The 23289-nt window shown below is 44.3% G+C and overlaps 2 protein-coding genes across 3 annotated transcripts in view; both read right to left on the bottom strand.

The window, feature by feature from the left end:
* The window catches only part of MYO5A (myosin VA), a 198946-nt gene extending 190309 nt beyond the window's left edge, over positions 1–8637 (bottom strand). Inside the window, exon 1 of one of the 2 annotated variants that reach the window (XM_056572329.1) lies at positions 8245–8637. In XM_056572329.1, the coding sequence (XP_056428304.1) occupies positions 8245–8271 (27 nt within the window). In that variant the 5' untranslated portion in view covers positions 8272–8637. The remainder of the gene's footprint in view (positions 1–8244) is intronic. The other variant, XM_056572328.1, reaches the window with a different exon arrangement.
* An 8799-nt stretch (positions 8638–17436) lies between these two features.
* The window catches only part of LOC130368540 (cAMP-regulated phosphoprotein 19), a 31123-nt gene continuing 25270 nt past the window's right edge, over positions 17437–23289 (bottom strand). Inside the window, exon 3 of the mRNA XM_056572335.1 lies at positions 17437–19182. Coding sequence (XP_056428310.1) covers positions 19012–19182 — 171 coding nt within the window. The 3' untranslated portion in view covers positions 17437–19011. The remainder of the gene's footprint in view (positions 19183–23289) is intronic.

Below are 23289 nucleotides of genomic sequence, written 5' to 3' on the forward strand. Positions count from 1 at the left end.
AATAGGTTAAAACAGGGTAGGAAGCTTAAAGCCTATCAAATAAAACAGAGTAAAGTCGGCCTTAGATGTTATGATCAAGGATAGAATCAGTAACTAAACAGACACTTTATATTTGGGCGTACATTTTCAAGTAGTATTCTCTCAATGTACAATATCTCACATAAGTGAGTCCTCCCCCCTTATATTATATACACAGTATCTCACATAATGTCTAATCCTTGGCAACAAAAGGGAGTACACCCCTAAGTGAAAATGTCCAAACTGGGCTCACCTAGCTATTTTCCCTCCCCAATGTCATGTGACTCGTTAGTGTCTCAGGTGTGAATGTAGTCCATTTGTCGTAAGTTTGGTGTTATTGCTCTCACACTTTCTAATATTGGTCACATTACATGGCAAATAACTATCTGAAGATCGCAAAAAAAGAGTTGTTGCTCCACAAAAAGATGACCTAGGCTATAAGAAGATTGCCAAGATCCTGAAACTAAGCTGCAGAACAGTGGGCAAGACCATACAGTGGTTTCACAGACAAGTTCCACCCAGAACAGGCCTAGTCATGGTTGACCAAGGAGCAGAGTGCACATGCTCAGCATCATATCCAGAGGTTAAAAGTCTGTCTTTTAGAAATAGACATATGAGTTCTTGCTTCAGAGGTTGAAAGGGTGGGAAGTGTCAGCCTGTCAGCGCTTAGACCAAATGCTGCAAACTGAATCAACTTGGTCTGCATCACCATCATAAATGGGGAAAGCCTCTTCTAAGGATGATGCACAAGAAAGCCTGCAAACAGTTTGCTGAAGACAAGCAGACTTGGATTACCAGATCCATGTCCTGTGGTCCGATGAGACCAAGATAAACTTATTTGGTTCAGATGGTGTCAAGTGTGAGTGGTGGCAACCAGGTGAGGAGTACAAAGACAAGCGTGTCTTGCCTACAGTCAAACATGGTGGTGGGAGTGTCATGGCCTGGGGCCACATGAGTGCTGCTGGTACTGGGGATCTACAGTTCATTGAGGGAAACATAAATGCAAACATGTACTGCGACATACTGAAGCAGAGCATGATACCCTAGGGGAGTATTCCAACATGATAACAGCCCCAAACACACCTCCAAGATGACCACAATCTTCCTAAAGAAGCTGAGGGTAAAGGTGATGGACTGGCCAAACATATCTCCAGACCTCAACCCTATTGAGTATCTGTGGCACATCCTCAAATGGAAGATGGGGAAGCACAAGGTCTCTAACATCCACCAGCTCCGTGATGTCATCATGGAGGAGTGGAAGAGGACTCCAGTGACAACCTGTGAAGATCTGGTGAATGCCATGTCCAAGAGATTTAAGGCAGAGCTGGTAAATAATGATGGCCACACAATATATTGACACTTTGGGCCCAATTTGGACATTTCCACTTAGGGGTGTACTCACTTTTGTTGCCAAGGTTTAGACATTACTGGCCGTGTTGTGTTATATTGAGGGGACACAACATTAAAACAGTGTTATACAGGCTGTGGACTACATTACATTGTAGCAGAGGGTTATCTCTTTAATGTTGTCACATGAAAAGATATAATAAAATATTTACAAACATGTGAAGAGTGGACTCACTTAGGGGAGATACTTTATTTATGCCAGGGAGCATATGTTAATGCTAACATCTCAAGAAAGTCAAATTGACAGATGGAAAGATGTATCCTCTTTGGAAAGGGTTATCTGATCACTCAAGATTTGTCTATATTAACCCCTTAACGACAATGGACGTAAATGGACGTCATGGTGACGTGGTACTTAACGCACCATGATGTACATTTTACGCACCACAATGATCGCAAGCACTGGAGCGGTGCTCGCGTCATGCGCAGCAGGTCCCGGCTGCTATCAGCAGCCAGGGACCCGCAGGTAATGGCGGACATCCGCGAACGCGTGGATGTCTGCCATTAACCCCTCAGATGCCGTGATCAATACGCAGCGCTGCCGCATGGATCCGATCATCCAGCATGGCGGCCGGAGGTCCCCTCACCTGGCTCCGATCACTGCAGAGTATTAGCAATCAAATGATTGCTATGAATGACTATTGGGGACATAAAAAGTGTTAAAAAAAAATAAAATAAAATAAAACACCCTCCCCCAATAAAGTAAAACGTCAATTTTTCCCATTTTACCCCCCAAAAAAGCGTAAAAAAAATAATGACACATATTTGGTATCGCCGCGTGCATAAAAGTCTAAACTTTTAAAATATATTGTTAATTATCCCATACGGTGAACGGCGAAAACGTTAAAAAAAATTAAAAAAGTCCAAAATTGCTGCTTTTTGTCACATTTTATTCCAAAAATAATTAATAAAAAATTTATAAAAAGTAAAACCTAAGCAAAAGTGGTATTGATACAAACTACAGATCATGGCGCAAAAATGAGCTATCATATTGCCCCATATACGGAAAAATGAGAAAGTTATAGGTGGTCAAAATAGGGCAATTTCAAACATACTAATTTTGTTGAAATGGTTTGAGATTTTTTTTAAGCGGTAAAATTATAGAAAAGAATATAACATGGGTATCATTTTAATCGTATTGACTCATAGAATAAATAAAACATGTCATTTTTACCAGAAAGTGCATAGCTTGAAAACAAAACCTTCCAAAATTTGCTAAATTATGGTTTTCTTTTCAACTTTCCCACATAAATAATATTTGTTTGGTTGCGCCATACATTTTATGGTAAAATAAGTGATGTCATTACAAAGTACAATTGGTGACACAAAAAACAAGCCCTCATACTAGTCTGTGGATGGAAATATAAAAGCGTTATGATTTTTAGAAGGCGAGGAGGAAAAAACAAAAATGCAAAAATAAAATTGGTCTGGTCCTTAACCCCTTAAGGACCGGGGGGTTTTCCGTTTTTGCATTTTCGTTTTTGCTCCTTGCCTTTAAAAAATCATAACTCTTTCAATTTTGCACCTAAAAATCCATATGATGGCTTATTTTTTGCACCACCGATTCTACTTTGTAATGACGTCAGTCATTTTGCCCAAAAATCTATTTTAAAAATTTTTGCGCGCACGCCATTGACCGAGCGGTTTAATTAATTATATATTTTTATAATTCGGACATTTCCGCACGCGGTGATACCCTATATGTTTATTTTTATTTTTATTTACAATGTGTTTTTTTTATGGGAAAAGGGGGGTGATTCAAACTTTTAATAGGGGAGGGGTTAAATGATATTCATTCACTTTTTTTTTCACTTTTTTTTTGCAGTGTTATAGCTCCCATAGGGACCTATAACACTGCACACACTGATCATCATTGATCACTGGTTTCTCATAGGAAACCAGTGATCGACGATTCTGCCGCATGACTGCTCATGCCTGGATCTCAGGCACTGAGCAGTCATTCGGCGATCGGACAGCGAGGAGGCAGGTAGGGGCCCTCCCGCTGTCCTGTAAGCTGTTCGGGATGCCGCGATTTCGCCGCGGCTATCCCGAACGGCCCACTGAGTTAACCGGCAGCTTTCACTTTCGGTTTTAGCCGCGCGGCTCAGCTCTGAGCGCGCGGCTAAAGGGTTAATAGCGTGCGGCCCCGCGATCGGCGCTATTAGCGGCGTGTCCCGGCTTCAATATGATGCGGGGTTACTGTGTAACCCCGCGTAATATAGGGGAGCAGGACCAAGGACGTACCAGTATGTCCTTGGTCCTTAAGGGGTTAAAGGAGTACTCTGGTGCAGAGTATTCCTGCTCCATCCTGTCCGGGCTGCAAAAAAAATGAAAATGAACCATCTCTCACCTTCCTGGGTTCTCGTGGAGCCCCACTACAGTTTATCGGTCCTCCGGTCCATCCTCTTCATACTTCCGGGTGTAACGAAGAGTCACATGGCGCTCAGCCTATCGCCGGCTGAGGCTGAACATCGCGGTGGCCGGCGATAGGCTGAGCGCCATGTGACACTTCGTTACACCCGGAAGTATGAAGAGGATGGACCGGAGGGCCGATCAGCTGTAGTGGTGCTCCGCGGGAATCCAGGAAGGTGAGAGATGGTTTATCTTCATTTTTTTGCAGCCCGGACAGGACAGAGCAGGAATACTCTGCACCAGAGTACTCCTTTAAGGCCAAAATGGGCCTGGTCCGGGTTAAAGAAATGACACAAGGCGGCTCAGGCTACTATGCAAATAATTCCTGCACCCCCCCCCCCCCCCCCCCAAAAAAAAAAAAAAAATACAAAAAAAAACTAAGCTATTTTGTGAATGAGGCTTTACTGTGCCATGTTGGATGACGACTACTTTCTGAGGCCTAGTTGTCTATTTCCACATACATTTCCCCAGGCCAAACATCAGCAGCAGGACATGTCGTTTCTACGATTCCTATTCCAGAGAAGCAAATAATCAGCTTTTCTCCCTCCCCAGTAGCTGCACGGCCTCCATCATACACCCTAGGCCAGCACAAAGACTCCAGCTGTGGATTTACTGACCAGAAGGAGCTGTCAAGGACAAACTGGTTGTCCGATGTCTTCATCTCCTCCATCCAAAGAATTGGGTACAGATGCCAGCCCCCTCCCCATCCGAACACTGACACATTATAGGATGCCCAGAGGATCAAAGATGTGACATCTGTATTGTGAGCAGACATGAGAAATATCCAGCCCCAAGACATAGCAAATATCCATAGATCCCTGTTATTCACAATACTGCATATACTGTAGATCAGACATATATGTACTCCAGCTATAGAAATACATGTACCAACATACAGACCATGTCTAACCAGAATGCATGTAACAGATCAGACATATATGTACTCCAGCTATAGAAATACATGTACCAACATACAGACCATGTCCAACCAGAATGCATGTAACAGATCAGACATATATGTACTCCAGCTATAGAAATACATGTACCAACATATAGACCATTGCTAACCAGAATGCATGTAACAGATCAGACATATATGTACTCCAGCTATAGAAATACATGTACCAACATACAGACCATGTCTAACCAGAATGCATCTAACAGACCAGACATATATGTACTCCAGCTATAGAAATACATGTACCAACATACAGACCATTGCTAACCAGAATGCATGTAACAGATCAGACATATATGTACTCCAGCTATAGAAATACATGTACCAACATACAGACCATGTCTAACCAGAATGCATCTAACAGACCAGACATATATGTACTCCAGCTATAGAAATACATGTACCAACATACAGACCATGTCCAACCAGAATGCATGTAACAGATCAGACATATATGTACTCCAGCTATAGAAATACATGTACCAACATATAGACCATTGCTAACCAGAATGCATGTAACAGATCAGACATATATGTACTCCAGCTATAGAAATACATGTACCAACATACAGACCATGTCTAACCAGAATGCATCTAACAGACCAGACATATATGTACTCCAGCTATAGAAATACATGTACCAACATACAGACCATTGCTAACCAGAATGCATGTAACAGATCAGACATATATGTACTCCAGCTATAGAAATACATGTACCAACATACAGACCATGTCTAACCAGAATGCATCTAACAGACCAGACATATATGTACTCCAGCTATAGAAATACATGTACCAACATACAGACCATGTCCAACCAGAATGCATGTAACAGATCAGACATATATGTACTCCAGCTATAGAAATACATGTACCAACATACAGACCATTGCTAACCAGAATGCATGTAACAGATCAGACATATATGTACACCAGCTATAGAAATACACCAAAATGTACCAACATATAGACCATGTCCAACCAGAATGCATGTAACAGATCAGACATATATGTACTCCAGCTATAGAAATACACCAAAATGTACCAACATATAGACCATGTCCAACCAGAATGCATGTAACAGATCAGACATATATGTACTCCAGCTATAGAAATACATGTACCAACATATAGACCATGTCTAACCAGAATGCATGTAACAGACCAGACATATATGTACTCCAGCTATAGAAATACATGTACCAACATACAGACCATGTCCAACCAGAATGCATCTAACAGACCAGACATATATGTACTCCAGCTATAGAAATACATGTACCAACATACAGAACATTGCTAACCAGAATGCATGTAACAGACCAGACATATATGTACTCCAGCTATAGAAATACATGTACCAACATACAGAACATTGCTAACCAGAATGCATGTAACAGACCAGACATATATGTACTCCAGCTATAGAAATACATGTACCAACATACAGAACATTGCTAACCAGAATGCATGTAACAGATCAGAGCCATTTATAACAAACATGTAGATCCTGTATGGAAAAACTGTATGTAGCCCATATCCTGATACACTGCATGCACCCACCTCTACAGATCATGAATCAAGACTATACAGCCCATGCCCCTCTACAGATGAGGGATGGCAGCTATGTAGCCCATGCCCCTCTACTGATGAGGGATGGCAGCTATGTAGCCCATGCCCCTCTACAGATGAGGGATGGCAGCTATGTAGCCCATGCCCCTCTACAGGTCATGGATGGCAGCTATGTAGCCCATGCCCCTCTACTGATGAGGGATGGCAGCTATGTAGCCCATGCCCCTCTACTGATGAGGGATGGCAGCTATGTAGCCCATGCCCCTCTACAGGTCATGGATGGCAGCTATGTAGCCCATGCCCCTCTACAGATGAGGGATGGCAGCTATGTAGCCCATGCCCCTCTACAGGTCATGGATGGCAGCGATGTAGCCCATGCCCCTCTACAGGTCATGGATGGCAGCTATGTAGCCCATGCCCCTCCACAGGTCATGGATGGCAGCTATGTAGCCCATGCACCTCTACAGGTCATGAATGGCAGCTATGTAGCCCATGCCCCTCTACAGGTCATGGATGGCAGCTATGTAGCCCATGCCCCTCTACACGTCATGGATGGCAGCTATGTAGCCCATGCCCCTCTACAGGTCATGGATGGCAGCTATGTAGCCCATGCCCCTCTACAGGTCATGGATGGCAGCTATGTAGCCCATGCCCCTCTACAGGTCATGGATGGAAGCTAAGTAGCCCATGCCCCTCTACAGGTCATGGGTGGCAGCTAAATAGCCTATGCCCCTCTACAGGTCATGGATAGCAGCTATATAGCCTATGCCCCTCTACACGTCATGGATGGCAGCTATGTAGCCCATGCCCCTCTACAGGTCATGGATGGCAGGTATGTAGCCCATGCCCCTCTACAGGTCATGGATGGAAGCTAAGTAGCCCATGCCCCTCTACAGGTCATGGGTGGCAGCTAAATAGCCTATGCCCCTCTACAGGTCATGGATGGCAGCTATATAGCCTATGCCCCTCTACACGTCATGGATGGCAGCTATGTAGCCCATGCCCCTCACAGATAATGGATGGCAGCTATGTAGCCCATGCCCCTCTACACGTCATGGATGGCAGCTATGTAGCCCATGCCCCTCTACAGGTCATGGGTGGCAGCTAAATAGCCTATGCCCCTCTACAGGTCATGGATGGCAGCTATATAGCCTATGCCCCTCTACACGTCATGGATGGCAGCTATGTAGCCCATGCCCCTCACAGATAATGGATGGCAGCTATGTAGCCCATGCCCCTCTACACGTCATGGATGGCAGCTATGTAGCCCATGCCCCTCACAGATCATGGATGGCAGCTATGTAGCCCATGCCCCTCACAGATCATGGATGGCAGCTATGTAGCCCATGCCCCTCACAGATCACGGATGGCAGCTATGTAGCCCATGCCCCTCACAGATCATGGATGGCAGCTATGTAGCCCATGCCCCTCACAGATCATGGATGGCAGCTATGTAGCCCATGCCCCTCACAGATCATGGATGGCAGCTATGTAGCCCATGCCCCTCACAGATCACGGATGGCAGCTATGTAGCCCATTCCCCTCACAGATCATGGATGGCAGCTATGTAGCCCATGCCCCTCACAGATAATGGATGGCAGCTATGTAGCCCATGCCCCTCACAGATCACGGATGGCAGCTATGTAGCCCATGCCCCTCACAGATCATGGATGGCAGCTATGTAGCCCATGCCCCTCACAGATCATGGATGCTGATGTGGCCTGGATAGGAGAGGTCCAGGATGCTGCACAATGACAGGGAGGACTTCATTCATTCCAATGAGAGCCCAGTACAAGCAGGCTGCTGGCATATTGGGGTGCCCCCAGTCCCGGGATGGTGGCACAGTGTGTGTGTGTGGGGGGGGTGTCTCCCACCTTTGTATAGAGCTCCAGGGCTGCCATATTTGCGCCCCTCTCCTCAGGCGGTGCTGCCCCGTCACGGCCCCGGCTCCCGCTCTTTGGGGTCGGCTGAGCGGCGTCTCCTGCCTTCTGCTCGGTGTGCAGGCGCAGTCCGGGCGATGTCCTCAGTGGAAGGTAACGCCGAGTGCAGCCATGTTACCTGCTCGCCAGATTTCTATTTTGGTGTCCGTCTCTGTGCATTGTGGGTATCAGTGATGGCTGGGGCTGGGGGAGCTGTGATTGCTGCTGTGACTGCTGTACACTTTTGCTGGGCTGACTCTGCCTCCCACCGGCTGCTGCTATAGCATCCACCGCTGCCGATCACTGCTCATCCTGCGCTGCGGACAGAGGGCGAGAGGGGGCGGCAGAGAGCGCATCAAACATCGCGGCAGTCTGGAGGGGAGAGCTTTTAACCCTTCTTGTGCCGCGTGACAGCGATGATAAAGAAGCAGGAGATGGGTTGTGGTGGCCGAGCACATAGTTCCATAGACCTCGGAGAAGTGACAGCTGCATGCTGAGGGGATGGGCCCTGTCTATTGGACTAGTTCTAGGTCATCCAGTATTATACTGCAGTATATGGGGCTGAGGTATCAACAAATACGAGCAATTCTATGAAAAATGAAGCTGTATAGACACAATATACTCGCCTCCTCATGGGCACTGACCAGAGGGAACCAAGTGCCAATCCAATGGCAGATTCCCAGACCAGTGTTTCCCAACCAGGGTGCCTCCAGCTGTTGCAAAACTACAAGTCTCAGCATGCCCGGACAGCCAAAGGCATGCTGGGACTTGTAGTTTTACAATAGGTGGAGGCACCCTGGTTGGGAAACACTGCCTTAGACCCATGGTCAGGCCAAGACTGGCACCATAATACAGAGGCAGGAATGTGGCCGAATTACAAAATAAAGGGAACACTAAGATAACACATCCTAGATCTGAATGAACTAATCGTATGAAATACTTTCGTCTTTACATAGTTGAATGTGCTGACAACAAAATCACACAAAAATTATCAATGGAAATCAAATTTATCAACCCATGGAGGTCTGGATATGGAGTTACACTCAAAATCAAAGTGGAAAACCACACTGCAGGCTGATCCAACTCTGATGTAATGTCCTTAAAACAAGTCAAAATGAGGCTCAGTAGTGTGTGTGGCCTCCATGTGCCCGTATGACCTCCCTACAACACCTGGGCATGCTCCTGATGAGGTGGCGGATGGTCTCCTGAGGGATGTCCTCCCAGACCTGGACTAAAGCATCCACCAACTCCTGGACAGTCTGTGGTGCAACGTGGCATTGGTGGATGGAGCGAGACATGATGTCCCAGATGTGCTCAATCAGATTCAGGTCTGGGGAACAGGCGAGCCAGTTCATAGCATCAATGCCTTCCTCCTGGAGGAACTGCTGACACACTCCAGCCACATGAGGTCTAGCGTTGTCTTGCATTAGGAGAAACCCTGGACCCAACCCGCACCAGCATATGGTCTCACAAGGGGTCTGAGGATCTCATCTCAGTACCTAATGGCAGTCAGGCTACCTATGGCAAGCACATGATGGGCTGTGCAGCCCCCCAAAGCAATGCCACCCCACACCATTACTGACCCACTGCCAAACCGGTCATGCTGGAGGATGTTGCAGGCAGCAGAACGTTCTCCACGGTGTCTCCAGACTCTGTCACGTCTGTCACATGTGCCAATCTTGGTGTTCTCTTTCAAATGCCAATCGTCCTGCACGGTGTTGGGCTGTAAGCACAACCCCCACCTGTGGACGTCGGGCCCTCATGGAGCCTGTTTCTGACTGTTTGAGTGGACACAAGCACATTTGTGGCCTGCTGCAGGTCATTTTGCAGGGCTCTGGCAGTGTTTCTCCTTGCACAAAGGCGGAGGTAGCGGTCCTGCTGCTGGGTTGTTGCCTTCCTACGGCCTCCTCCACGTCTCCTGATGTACTGGCCTGTCTCCTGGTAGCGTCTCCATGCTCTGGACACTACACTGACAGACACAACAAACCTTCTTGCCACAGCTCGCATTGATGTGCCATCCTGGATGAGCTGCACTACCTGAGCCACTTGTGTGGGTTGTAGACTCCATGTCATGCTACCACTAGAGTGAAAGCACCGCCAGCTTTCAAAAGTGACCAAAACATCAGCCAGGAAGCATAGGAACTGCGAAGTGGTCACCACCTGCAGAACCACTCCTTTATTGGGGGTGTCTTGCTAATTGCCTATAATTTCCACCTGTTGTCTGTTCCATTTGCACAACAGCATGTGAAATTGATTGCCAATCAGTGTTGCTTCCTGAGTGGACAGTGTGATTTCACAGAAGTGTGACTTGGAGTTACATTGTGCTGTTTGTAAGTGTTCCCTTTATTTTTTTGAACAGAGTATAACTCACCTTAGAGGGGGTAATCTGGTGAAAAACAACTTATCCCTTGTGGCTGATCGTGGGGTCCTAGAACAGCCCCCAGCTCTCTGCGTGTCTTGGAGCGGCAGGCGCTATGTCATCTATTTATTTCAATGGGAGTCCTGTGCTCGGGTATCTTTGGCGCTTCCATACAAATAGAGAGGTGTCATCTGCAGCACACGTTCTTTCTGAGGGCTGGGACCCTGTTGTGGAGATTACAGGGGTCCCAACAGTTGGACACCCCATGACCAGACACATCTCCTATCCTGTAAGGTTTTTTTTTCCACTGAACAACCCCCCAAAAGGAGGTATACCCTCCTGGCTCATCGGAGATGGGTGTGGGGAGACATGGTTGCATGCTTGGCATCATTCTAGTTAATAGGACCTCAAGCACAATACTCAGAAGCATTGGATAGTTTTGCACTAAAAACAGTGATGTCCAGTGTACAGTAGCAGCTCTCAACAAGGGATAAGTTGTTTTTCACCAGTTTACCCCCTCTAAGGTGAGTTATACACTGCTCAAAAAAATAAAGGGAACACTTAAACAACACAATGTAACTCCAAGTCAATCACACTTCTGTGAAATCACACTGCCATAGCATAGCATTGATCAGTGTTATCGGCTCTCCTTTACTAATGCCTGCCATGGCTGGCAGCAGTAAAGGAGTGACGATCGGACGCACGGAGCAGGGTAAGGGACCTCCGGTCGTCCTTACAGCTGATCGGGACACCGCGATTACACTGCGGTGATCTTGATCAGCATCCCTGAGCTAACCGGCAATACATCTCAGGACGCCGCGATCACCTTTGATTGCAGCGTCTAAAAGGTTAATGTGGGTCCAGGCTATGATGTGCGCTCAGCTGCTGAGCGCACATCATAGCTCGGGAGTGGAGAATGTAGGCGGCTTAGCGCACCTCTGTGATGCCTGCCAGCGGGACTCCCGACGACAGGTGTCGGATTAGGTATCAGGGACATTTTCACGAGTACAAGTACTCATGCAAATGTCCAGCATTGGTCCCTATGTGTTCAGTATTGGTTCCCTATGTGGAGTGGGGGGAGGGGGTGTTATTGGTCTGTATAGTGTTTTTGTGCAATTAACAGTATGGTAGTATTATTGAATATCAATTCAAAGAGAAGAGATGAAATCGACAACTCACCATCTCAGCTGGTATGTTCTTCTTTATTGAAGCATACTCACATAACAATGTAACAGAGGGAGGGGGTAGTGGGGGGGATAGTGATGTGCGACCGAGCTCCTGTTTCACACACACAAAGTGTGATTCCTCCGGCCATGGCCGGAGGAAGCACACTTAGTGTGCGAAACAGGAGCTCGGTCGCACATCACTATCCCCCCACTACCCTCTCCCTCTGTTACATTGTTATGTGAGTATGCTTCAATAAAGAAGAACATACCAGCTGAGATGGTGAGTTGCCTGATTTCTTCTCCTCTCTTTGAATATCATATGAAAATCTCATTGTGTCAGAGCACCACCAGCAGCACCCAGCTACACCGACGCATATCCAACACGTTAGTTTCCGCCAAAAGCGCAGTGCCGTGCTACTTCTTCTATGTAGTATTATTTAATAACTTATGTGGTAATGTTCCAAGTAGTATTTAGGCCTTATATAGTGGTATTAATGGTAATACTGGTCTTTGTATAGTGATGTAGTAGGTGCCTGTGTTATTGGTACAACAATTCAGCATTTGGGGACCCACTTTAAAATTTACCTAGGGCAACACATTTTAAAGCCAGCTGGTCCTGGTCACTCGCTATCATTACACTAACAATGTCTAATACTCATCACTAGTGTGGACTGGTGTCTATAGTTTGTTCACAGCTCTAATCAGCATTGAGGATCTTTCTTAAGTTTAAAGATGGGGTAGTGGGATGGCGGTGTAAGGGATAGGGGAGGTTAGAGTGCTCCACATGCATAGCCTTTTGCTCTTTATGCAAGATACAGTGCCCGTGGAGGACAGTGGTGACTCAGGGGATCCTACTGGCAATGGGATCTTCTCTTCAGGGGAGTCCTATCTACAGGGCCAAGCAAACTTACGGAGTACCTACAGGGGGGCAAGGTACCTTTGGAGGGGGTCCAACCTACTGATAGCAAGCCACCCTTGAGGGGTGGGTGGGGACTACCTACAAGGGACAAACTGCGTACAAGGGAGGTCCTACCTTAAGTGGGCAAACTACTTTCGAAGGGGGTCCTAGCTTCTGGAGGCAAACTATCTTTATGGAGCTCCTCACTAAACAGCCTATCTACTTAGTTACTAATTATCCACTTAGTAGGGGGCACCTACTTCTATTTCTGTTTGGGCGTGGAATAGGTAGGTAAAGAAGGTGCTGGAAAAGTGAGGAGTCTAAGATGATTGTCTGGCAACTTCTGCAGATGGAAAAGAAAAAGGAAATTGAACAACATTACCTGTGATTACTAGCAAACAGATGTGTAGGGATACTTTTTCGACACTTTTTGTCTTTTTATTGAAACTAATTTGGTAGGGGTGCCCAAGCTTTAGGGTCTATTCACACGTACAGTATTCTGCGCATTCTGCGATTTGATGTGCAGGGTTTGAAGCTGTATTCAGTCATTTAGTTTACATTGGAATCTGCAGCATCAAATCTGCGCAGAATACTGTACGTGTGAATAGACCATTAAGAAAATCTGTTATCAGTTTCACCTGCACTATCCTGGTATAGACAGATAGTGCAGGCGACACTGATGACAACGACACTTATTTGGTCCCGTTCCGTGCTTTGGTGCTCCCGCAATCTTCTTTGGTTCTCCCGTATCTTTCCTTCCGAGGCCAACTTGGAGCATGGGCTGAGCTTAGTGATGTCACCGCTGCTGTTCTCTGCTGGGTCCTGCTGCACTAAGCGCCGCCGATGCTCCAAGACTGCCCCAGAACATAAGATATGGAGGAAGAGAACCACAGCACGGAACAGGTAAGTATGGTTGTCATCAGTGTCACCTGCACTTCCTGCCATTACCAACAGGTTAGTGCAGGCGACAATAATGACAGATTTCCTATAAAGGTCAGGAAACACTGATCTATTTTATGGCGCGATACTTTACGCCGAAGTTGCCATGGTCAATAGTGACTGCAGCATCTAGAGGGTTGGGTAGAAATGACCAAATCAACTTAAAAGTTTACCAAAAAGCCAACCTAATGTTGAACTTCTTATTATGTATACGCCACTTATGCCCATATGATCCAAAATTGATTAGTGTAATTAAATCCCACATATCGTTTTGTGATATATCCAGTGTATGTCTGCACAGATTACCTTCCTGTAGTGCTATAAGCAGGCGTGGTCTATTTTTGCACACTCCCTGTGACTCCATGTCATGACTTCAGGCATAATACATTATTTTTACAATGTCAACTAACATCTAGATCTGGTTTGTCCAAACATACTTGTGATGTCACAATCTAGAATCAGTGGATGGTCTGTTCACTATACTTTTTATTTTTTAAAGCAGTATTTCCCAACCAGGGTGCCTCCAGCTGTTGCAAAACTATAACTATAACTCCAAGCATGCTGGGAGTTGTAGTTTTGAAACAGCTGGAGGCACCCTGGTTAGGAAACACTGTTTTAAAGGGAACCTGTTAGTGAAAAAGGAATCCAATCTACAGGCAGCATATTACCGTATACAGCAGGATGGATGCGCTGAGCAGATTGATCTAAAGTTTTGTGGTAAAAGTTCTAGGATATGTAGTCATTTCTTCATGTAAATCTCTGCTAAGTAGTCATGTGGGCGGTCCTACTTAGTGAATGACAGCTGTATAAGTGTGCATGTATGAGAGCTGTCAATCACTGAGGACCGCCTAGCTAATGGGGTTTAACCAAGATAAATAGGTCTTAACTGATGCATTATATGATAAATATATTTGCAAGTGATTATCAGAATGCAACCAGGTATGAAAGGCAACCCATCCACTATAGGCTGAATACTTCCTGTAGGCAGTTCTCTTCTGGTCAGACATGCTCAGTTCTCCTCACACGCAGTAAATACACAGCCTAATAAACTGAAGTGTACATAAATACATTAGCCTATCAGAATCTTGTGTGTGTCTGACTGAATATTTACTGACCAGGATAAGGTAAATGTACATCATGTACTGCTATAAGCTACCATATTACAGTCTGTAAGTTGTAACACTTAATACACTTGGCAGGAGGAGGATATTTTTCAGTATAACAACACTATCTGCTGTGTGAGGAGAGAAGAGATCACTGTACCATTATAAGAATTACATTCTCCTGATGGACGACTTCCACTATGCAGCACAGAATGGGCATCTGCACTAATGACTGCTGGGAAATGAAGTTCAAATCAAACCATGTGACAGTCAGAAGCTCTGCCCACCACAGAGATAAGGAAATAAGGTCACATCTACGTTTTTAAAATCATAACGCTTTCAATTTTGCTCCTACAGACCCATATAAGGGCTTTTTTTGCGCCACCAATTGAACTTTGTAATGACATTTAACAAAGTTGTGTATTATGGGGGCATCTGTTTCTAGGCAGTGCTCTTTTCAGTAAAATTGACACCTTACCTTTATTTTCTAGGTCCATACAGTTACATGGATAACCAATTTATGTAGGTTATATTTTTTTACTTAAAAAAAAAATTATAACTACATGCACAAAAATTTGTATGTTTAAAATTGTCATATTCTGACCCCTATAACTTATTTTTCAGCATACAGGGCTATATGAGGGCTAATTTTTTAAGCCATGGTCTAGTTTTTATTGATATTTTTTTCATGGGACTTTTTGATTGCTTAATTAGTTTTTTTATGGTATATGAAGTGACGAAAAATGCACAATTTTTTTTTATGGGTACGCCGTCAACCGTGCGGTTTAGCTAATCTTATGTTAATAGTTTGGACATTTACAGACACTGCGGTACCACATTTTTAAAAAATGAAGGGGGGGGGGGTTAATTCCCTTTTATTTTATTTCACACTTTTTTTTAGCCCCCCCATAGGGGCTATACCATGCAATCTGATTGCATATACCAATCAATGCTATAGCATAGATAAGTGTTATCGGCACTCTGCTGCTCTAACCTGCACTCAGCTGATTGGGACCCGTGATATAGCTGCGGATGTCCTGATCAGCTCCACTGAGCTACCAGCTCAAGGGTTAATGCCGGGCATCAGCACGATCGGTGGTGCCCAGCCTAAGCCGTGGGTCCTGGCTGCCCATAGCAACCGGGACCCCCAGGGTTTAAAGCCCTTTAATGGTACCAGGGCATACAGGACGTGAGGGTGTCCCTATACGCCCTTGCTCCTGGTGGGGTTAAGTTAAAATTGTCTCTGGTTATGATAAAAACATTTTTAGTGGTAAGTGCTAGAGGGCTTGAAACAAAAACAAAAAAAAAAAAAAATATATATATATATCTATCATGCTAGATACCTAGAATTTATCACCAACAAGAGCCAACCAAGGCGCCTTTCACACTGTTGTTGCTTCCCCCCCCCCCTTTTTTTGCAACTTAAATGTCTGTCATCGTGACGGGGAGCAATGGCCAGCAACGGGTCCTGGCGGCTCCCATTTACTATTACTATATCGTTATCTTTTTACGGGAATAGTGGAAGAAAAAGAAGGCTCACTGCCGTGTCATAATGGCAGTGTGAAAGTAGCCTTGGTGGACAACACAGAAGCTGAGGTAACCAACAGAAGTGACTGAGGACTGGTGGAGTGAAGTCATTTTCCCACATGTTTTGTGGGCTGTTCCAAATTAATCACACATAGTGTACTCATTTGATAAATTTGGGGCAAGTATGTTAAATGCACCACAACTGAAAACAGTGTTAAAAATCATCAACACAGCACACACATTGTTAAATGGGCACTGTCACCAACTTTATGGGAGGGAACGGGCTAGCAAAAAAAAAAAATACAATAAAATAAAAAAATAGGATGGTGGGAGCTACCCTTTAAATTCCCCCAGTATTTTTTTTTTCTTGTGTGGCATTTTGGCAATGAGACCTTTTTGTAGGCCATTAGTTGGGACTGACCCAATTCATATTAATTTGCAGTGACAAGGGGCTGGATGTTTTTTAATAATGGATTTCAGCTAAGGTTTTCCATGCCTTCTTGCACCTACCTTTGTGTGTTCCATACTTTTTTCCTCTGTTATTTCACATTAGTACACACAACTTCATTTCTGAGCTTGTTTTTGTTTTTTTGTATGTATGGCTTACTTGGGTTGTTGCCAACATTTCATGAAAATTTCCTATCAATAGCATCTTTGGAAAAATTTAGTAAGAAAAACACTTATTTCACCCGCTGTATGTGCAAAAGTGGTACTAAAAAAAAATTAACCCTCATACAGCCCTGTCTACAGAAGGAAAAAAAAAAATGCTATTGGAGCCAGAATACAGCAATTTTAAACCTTATTTTGTTTAAAAATTTGACTTTTTTTAAGCAGTACAATCATATTGACCCACGGAATAAAGAGAACATGTCGTTTTTTTCCATTAAATGCAGTCGGATTCTGCTTTACAAGTTCCAGAATATTCATCTAATACAAATCAGCAAAATGATTATTCTTAGCACTAGGATGATATCAATATCAATTTTTTTTTTTTGAAAGTTCTAGATGGGTATGTTCTTGCGTATCAGACATTAGATTAGTAGGAAGTAGTCTGATTAAAACACTGCTAAAGTGTTAACTCTGTTAACACACAAAGGAAGCAGAAATTTTTAAAGAATGCAAGAGGCAGAATAGAGGTAAACAAGAGGCTACACATACAGTTGCAATCTTTATTAACAATATTCATAAATGTTCAGTATATCCAGCATTATTGGAGGTTTTATGCAACATTAAACTACTTGTAAATGTTGATACCAGTTAACTGCAGGACATCAATAAGCACAGTAATATTATACACCTCAAGGGTTTAGCAGAGTAACAAACTGTAGAGTTCTAGTTCATAAATTACTGTTTTTATCCTACCATTTTTTTCCATTATGTGTTCCCCAAATGTATATTCACATAGACTATTTCATATGTAGGTCACAACCCTGAAACACTCTTTACATGAGGCAATGTATATCTCACTGGGACGCATGCCTATTGCAGGATGGATATCAGTCTTCTCATCAGTTGCTGAACACTTCCTAAGAAGCGGCAGAATAGATAATGATGGTCACCTTTCATTGGCCTAGCAAACACCATTCATTGCCACCAGATTGAGGCATGTGGATCACAACGGTGACATGCAGATCCATGATAAGGGGGCCCTTCACATGCAATTCTGGCACACAAATCACTCTGGCATATCTGAGTGTTGGCCAGATCTGGGGAGAGGATATCCACCTCATCTCCTGTCAGCTGACCGTACAGCACCAAGGCAGGAGTATGCCAAACTAGCCTAAGCCGAATTTTATGGAAGGTTGTTTGCCTCTATAAAGCAAAATCATGCATAAATTCACGCCAGAGACATGAATTTAGGATGATCCTGGATGAGCCTGGAAACAGAAAACAGCTGCTGGGAATTTAAAAGGAGCTAAAATGTGCTACAGATTTACACGTCAATATTGTAAACTGTAAAAATTAGTACACTTGCAAAAAGGTTGTGCAAAACTATTGTATTTACAAAATGGCACAGAAGTGAATTCAACAGTCTATGCACATGCGCACTTCATCCAAATCTTCAACAGAAGGATCTACGCTACTACCCAGGAAAAACACCAGCTTTAACTAGGGGTCACTTTCATAGTGTACTAGGTTCACGAAAGGTTACAGCAGTGTGAGCAAATATTGCCCAAGTCAAATCCTATCGTTAAAGCTGAGAAAGGTTTAAGGCCATTCAAGTTAAAAGGGCAGAGTGAGAAAAACCTTTGAGAACCCAGTCTGATTTGACAGTTTTGCTTTACTCCCTCTCGAAACAGAAATTTGTGGTCTTAACCTTCAAAATAAACACCAAAAAAAATCTTAAATACAAAAACATAATACAGTATGAAGACCAGAAGGTAGAGAGAAAAAAAAAGCAGACATTAAAAATGGTAAAACTCAAGTGTCCATTGTTCACACCTGTCCTACCACTAGGAAATAGGCATTATGTACATTTGTCTTGATTTCAAGTAAATGACTTTACATTTCTATACCAAAACATCTGTATCAGTGCATCGGTTTATCGGTTTGAAACAACTAATCTGAAACTACAGAATTTCACACTCAAGACAGCAGCTTGCACTACTATTGCCTGCTAAGCTGCCAGACTGACTATTAGTGTACGGGGAGGAGCAGCAGAGAAAACAGAAGGTTTAGAAAGGAAGAGAGATGGAAATGAGGTGGTGTTCATGCAGGCGGGCCGGCTCATCAACCAGCCAGCTTGCTGGCCACTAGAGAAGGTTTCCTCTGGGGAAGGTCTTGTGGAGTAGGAATGTGATCTCCTGTGACCTCTGTCTTGTCTGGAGCAGCAGCCGGAAGTTGCTTGTTCTTCATCTTTGCTTTAGCCATGTTGTAGTCCCCAGAGTCAAAATATTTTTGCTACATAAAGAAAAGACAAAGTGTTATTCAACCTATTATCTGTAAGGACAATATTCACACTTGAAGGGGCATTTTAAAACTTATTCCTTAACCACAGGAACAGCAAACCATCTCTCCCTGTGCACAGAGTGGGGTTCTCTATGAATGCATGGGGACCACAATTTTTCAGAGACCAGTTCAGGTTTGAAGTGGATTTGAAGGGTCTTCATATTAGAAATACCCCACAAATGACCCCATTATAAAAACTGCACCCCCAAAAGTATTCAAAATGACATTCAGTCAGCATTTTAACCCTTTAGGTGTTTCACAGGAATAGCAGCAAAGTGAAGGAGAAAATTCACAATCTTCATTTTTTACACTCGCATGTTCTTGTAGACCCAATTTTTTTTATTTTTAAAAGGAGAAAATGTATACTTATATTTGTAGCCCAATTTCTCTCGAGTAAGCACATACCTCATATGTATATGTAAAGTGTTCGGTGGGCACAGTAGAGGGCTCAGAAGCGAAGGAGCGACAAGGGGATTTTGGAGCGTACGTTTTTTCTGAAATGGTTTTTGGGGGGCATGTTGCATTTAGGAAGCCCCTATGGTGCCAGAACAGGAACAAAAAAACCACATGGCATACCATTTTGGAAACTATACCCCTTGAGGAACGTAACAAGGAATAAAGTGAGCCTTAATACCCCCCCACAGGTGTTTCACGACTTTTGCATATGTAAAAAAAAATTACAAAAATTTCAATAAAATGTGTGTTTCCCCCCAAATTTCACATTTTTGCAAGGGTTAATAGCAGAAAATACCCTCCAAAATTTGTAACCCAATCTCTGAGTATGGAGCTACCCCATAAGTTGACCTGAAGCGCACTACGGGCAAACTACAATGCTCAGAAGAGATTGAGTCCTATTTGGCTTTTTGAGAGCAAATTTTGCTCGGGGGGCATGTCGCATTTAGGAAGCCCCTATGGTGCCAAACAGCAAAATAACCCCCACATGACATACCATTTTGGAAACTAGGCCCCTTGAGGAACATAAGGGGTACAGTGAGCATTTACCCCCCACTGGTGTCTGTCAGATCTTTGGAACAGTGGGCTGTACATAATTTTTAATTTGCGCATCCCACTGTTCCAAAGATCTGTCAGACACCAGTGGGGTGTTAATTCTCACAGCACCCCTCATTACATTCCGTGTGGGGTGTAGTTTCCGAAATGGGGGTCACGTGTTTTTTTTTTTTTTGCGTTTGTCAAAACCGCTGTAACAATCAGCCACCCCTGTGCAAATCACCTCAAATGTACATGGTGCACTCTCCCTTCTGGGCCTTGTTGTGCGCCCCCAGAGCACTTTGCGCCCACATATGGGGCATCTCCGTAGTCAGGAGAAATTGCATTACAAATTTTGGGGGGCTTTTTCCCCCTTTTACCTCTTGTCAAAATGAAAAGTATAGGGCAACACCAGCATGTTAGTGTAAAAAAAAATTCTTTTTTTACACTAACATGCTGGTGTAGACCCCAACTTCACCTTTTCATAAGGGGTGAAAGGAGAAAAAGACCCCCAAAATTTGTAAGGCAATTTCTCCCGAGTACGGCGATACCCCATATGTGACCCTAAACTGTTGCCTTGAAATACGACAGGGCTCCAAAGTGAGAGCGCCATGCGCATTTGAGGCCTGAATTAGGGATTTTCATAGGGGTGGACATTGGGAATCACTGGCGTAGAATACCCCTAACACGGTGCCTCCAGCTGTTGCAAAACTCCCAGCATGCTTGGACAGTCGACAGCTGTCCGGCAATACTGGGAGTTGTTTTGCAACAGCTGGAGGCTCCATTTTGAAAACAGTGGCGTACCAGACATTTTTCATTTTTATTGGGGAGGGGAGGGGGGCTGTGTAGGGGTATGTGTATATGTAGTGTTTTTTACTTTATTTTATTGTGTTAGTGTAGTGTAGTGTTTTTAGGGTACAGTCACACGGACGGGGGTTACAGCGAGTTTCCCGCTGCGAGTTTGAGCTGCCGCGCAAAATTTGCTGCATCGCAAACTTGCAGCCTGATACTCACTGTAAGCCCCTGCCCATGTGAATGTACCCTGTACATTCACAGGGGGGGGGGGGGGGGACGGACCTCCAGCTGTTGCAAAACTACAACTCCCAGCATGCACAGTCTATCAGTGCATGCTGGTAGTTATAGTTTTGCAACAGCTGGAGGCACACGGGTTGGGAAACAGTTAGGAAACAGACAATGTTTCCCAACCAGAGTGCCTCCTGTTGTTGCAAAACCACAACTCCCAAACATTCTCAGGCATGCTGGAAGTAGTAGTTCGGCAACATCTTTAGAGCCAGATGTTGCCGAACTACAACTCCCAGCATGCTTGGAGTTGTAGTTTGCAACATCTAGAGGACTACAGTTTGCAGACCACTAATACAGTGGTTCCCAATCTGTGCCCTTCCAGATGTTGCAAAACTACAACTCCCAGCATGCCTGGACAGTAAGGGCATGCTGAGGATGTGTAGTTTTGGAAGGGCACAGTGGTCCCAAAACTGCGGACCTCCAGATGTTGCAAAACTGCAACTCGCAGCATGCCCAGATGCCAAGGGCTGTCTGGGCATGCTGGGAGTTGTAGTATACAGAGTCCCAATACAGCAATGCATGTCGCTTTACGGCGACGTGCACTGCTGTAAAGGGACCGACCGCGGCTGAAGATCTACTCACCTGTCGCCGCCTTCATCGCCGGGATCCGGGTCTTCAGGAACGAGGTAAGTACCGGGGCCGGGCCCCAGCACTCCCCCGGTCTTCCTCCCGTCCTCTCTGGACTTCCAGGGGCCGGGCAGGATGGGAGGAAGTAACCCCCCCCCCCCCCCTGCGATTGGTTGGTTAACTAACCGAAGAATTGCAGGGGATCGGAGGAGGTGGCATGCTTGCCACCTCGCTCCTATACTTCAGCATGGTCCTGGCTGTCTGTGACAGCCGGGATCATGCAAAATTACCGGGCGGTTGGGTCCCAGAGACCCGATCAGCCCGGTATCGCCGCAGATCGCAAGGGCGATTTCCCTTGCGATTTGCGGTGATCGCTGACATGGGGGGCCTACATGGCCCCCCCTCGGCGTTTGCCCTGGATCCCTGCTGAAGGATTTCAGCAGGGATCTGCTTCCGATCTCCGCCGGAGACCAGGAAAAGACCATGACGTATGCATACGTCATGGGTCCTTAAGAGGTTAAAGGGGTACTCTGGTCAGGGGCGTGGAAATTTAAAAATAAATAAATACTTGCCCAATGGACTAAAACAGGAGCAATCTACTTGTCCCTCATGACAATCCACTTGTCTGGTCCAATTTTCATTGTTGCACACTTGTTATTTTGCCCAATAACAAACATAACTCTTATTTTTTCATCTACAGACCCATATAAAGGCTTGTTTTTTGCGGGATCGATTGTACTTTGTAAGAATACCTTTTATTTTTCCATAAGATATGCTCCAAAACACACACACATATACATACATATATATATATATATATACATATACATATATACATATATACATATACACATATACATATACACATATACATATACATATATATTATACACACACATATATATATATATATATATATATATATATACATACACATACATACACACACACATATATATACATACATATATATATATATATATATACACACATATACATACACATATATATATATATATATATATATATATATATATATATATATATATATATATATATATATATATATATATATATATATATATTTATTAGTGAGGTGAAATTGGAAGAAGAGAAAAAACGCAGATTTTATTTATTTTAAAACTTCTTAAAGGTCCCAGGATGTACCTGTGCGTCCTGAGTCCACTCCCTTTCTATAACACGTGGCCCTGCATCAACCTGTGGCTAATGGCACGCAGCACTGATCGCGATGCTGCATGCTATTAACCCTTTAGATGCTGTGTTCAAAGTTGACTGCCGCATCTAAAGTGAAAGTAAACTACCCCCGAGTAGCTCAGTGGGCTGTCCAGGACTGCCACCCCTAATAAAAGTTCTAATCACCCCCTTTTCCCATTGAACCCCTTAAGGACTGAGCCCTTTTTT

The sequence above is a fragment of the Hyla sarda genome, chromosome 4 (assembly GCF_029499605.1).
Source record: "Hyla sarda isolate aHylSar1 chromosome 4, aHylSar1.hap1, whole genome shotgun sequence".
NCBI classification, from domain to species: Eukaryota; Metazoa; Chordata; class Amphibia; order Anura; family Hylidae; genus Hyla; species Hyla sarda.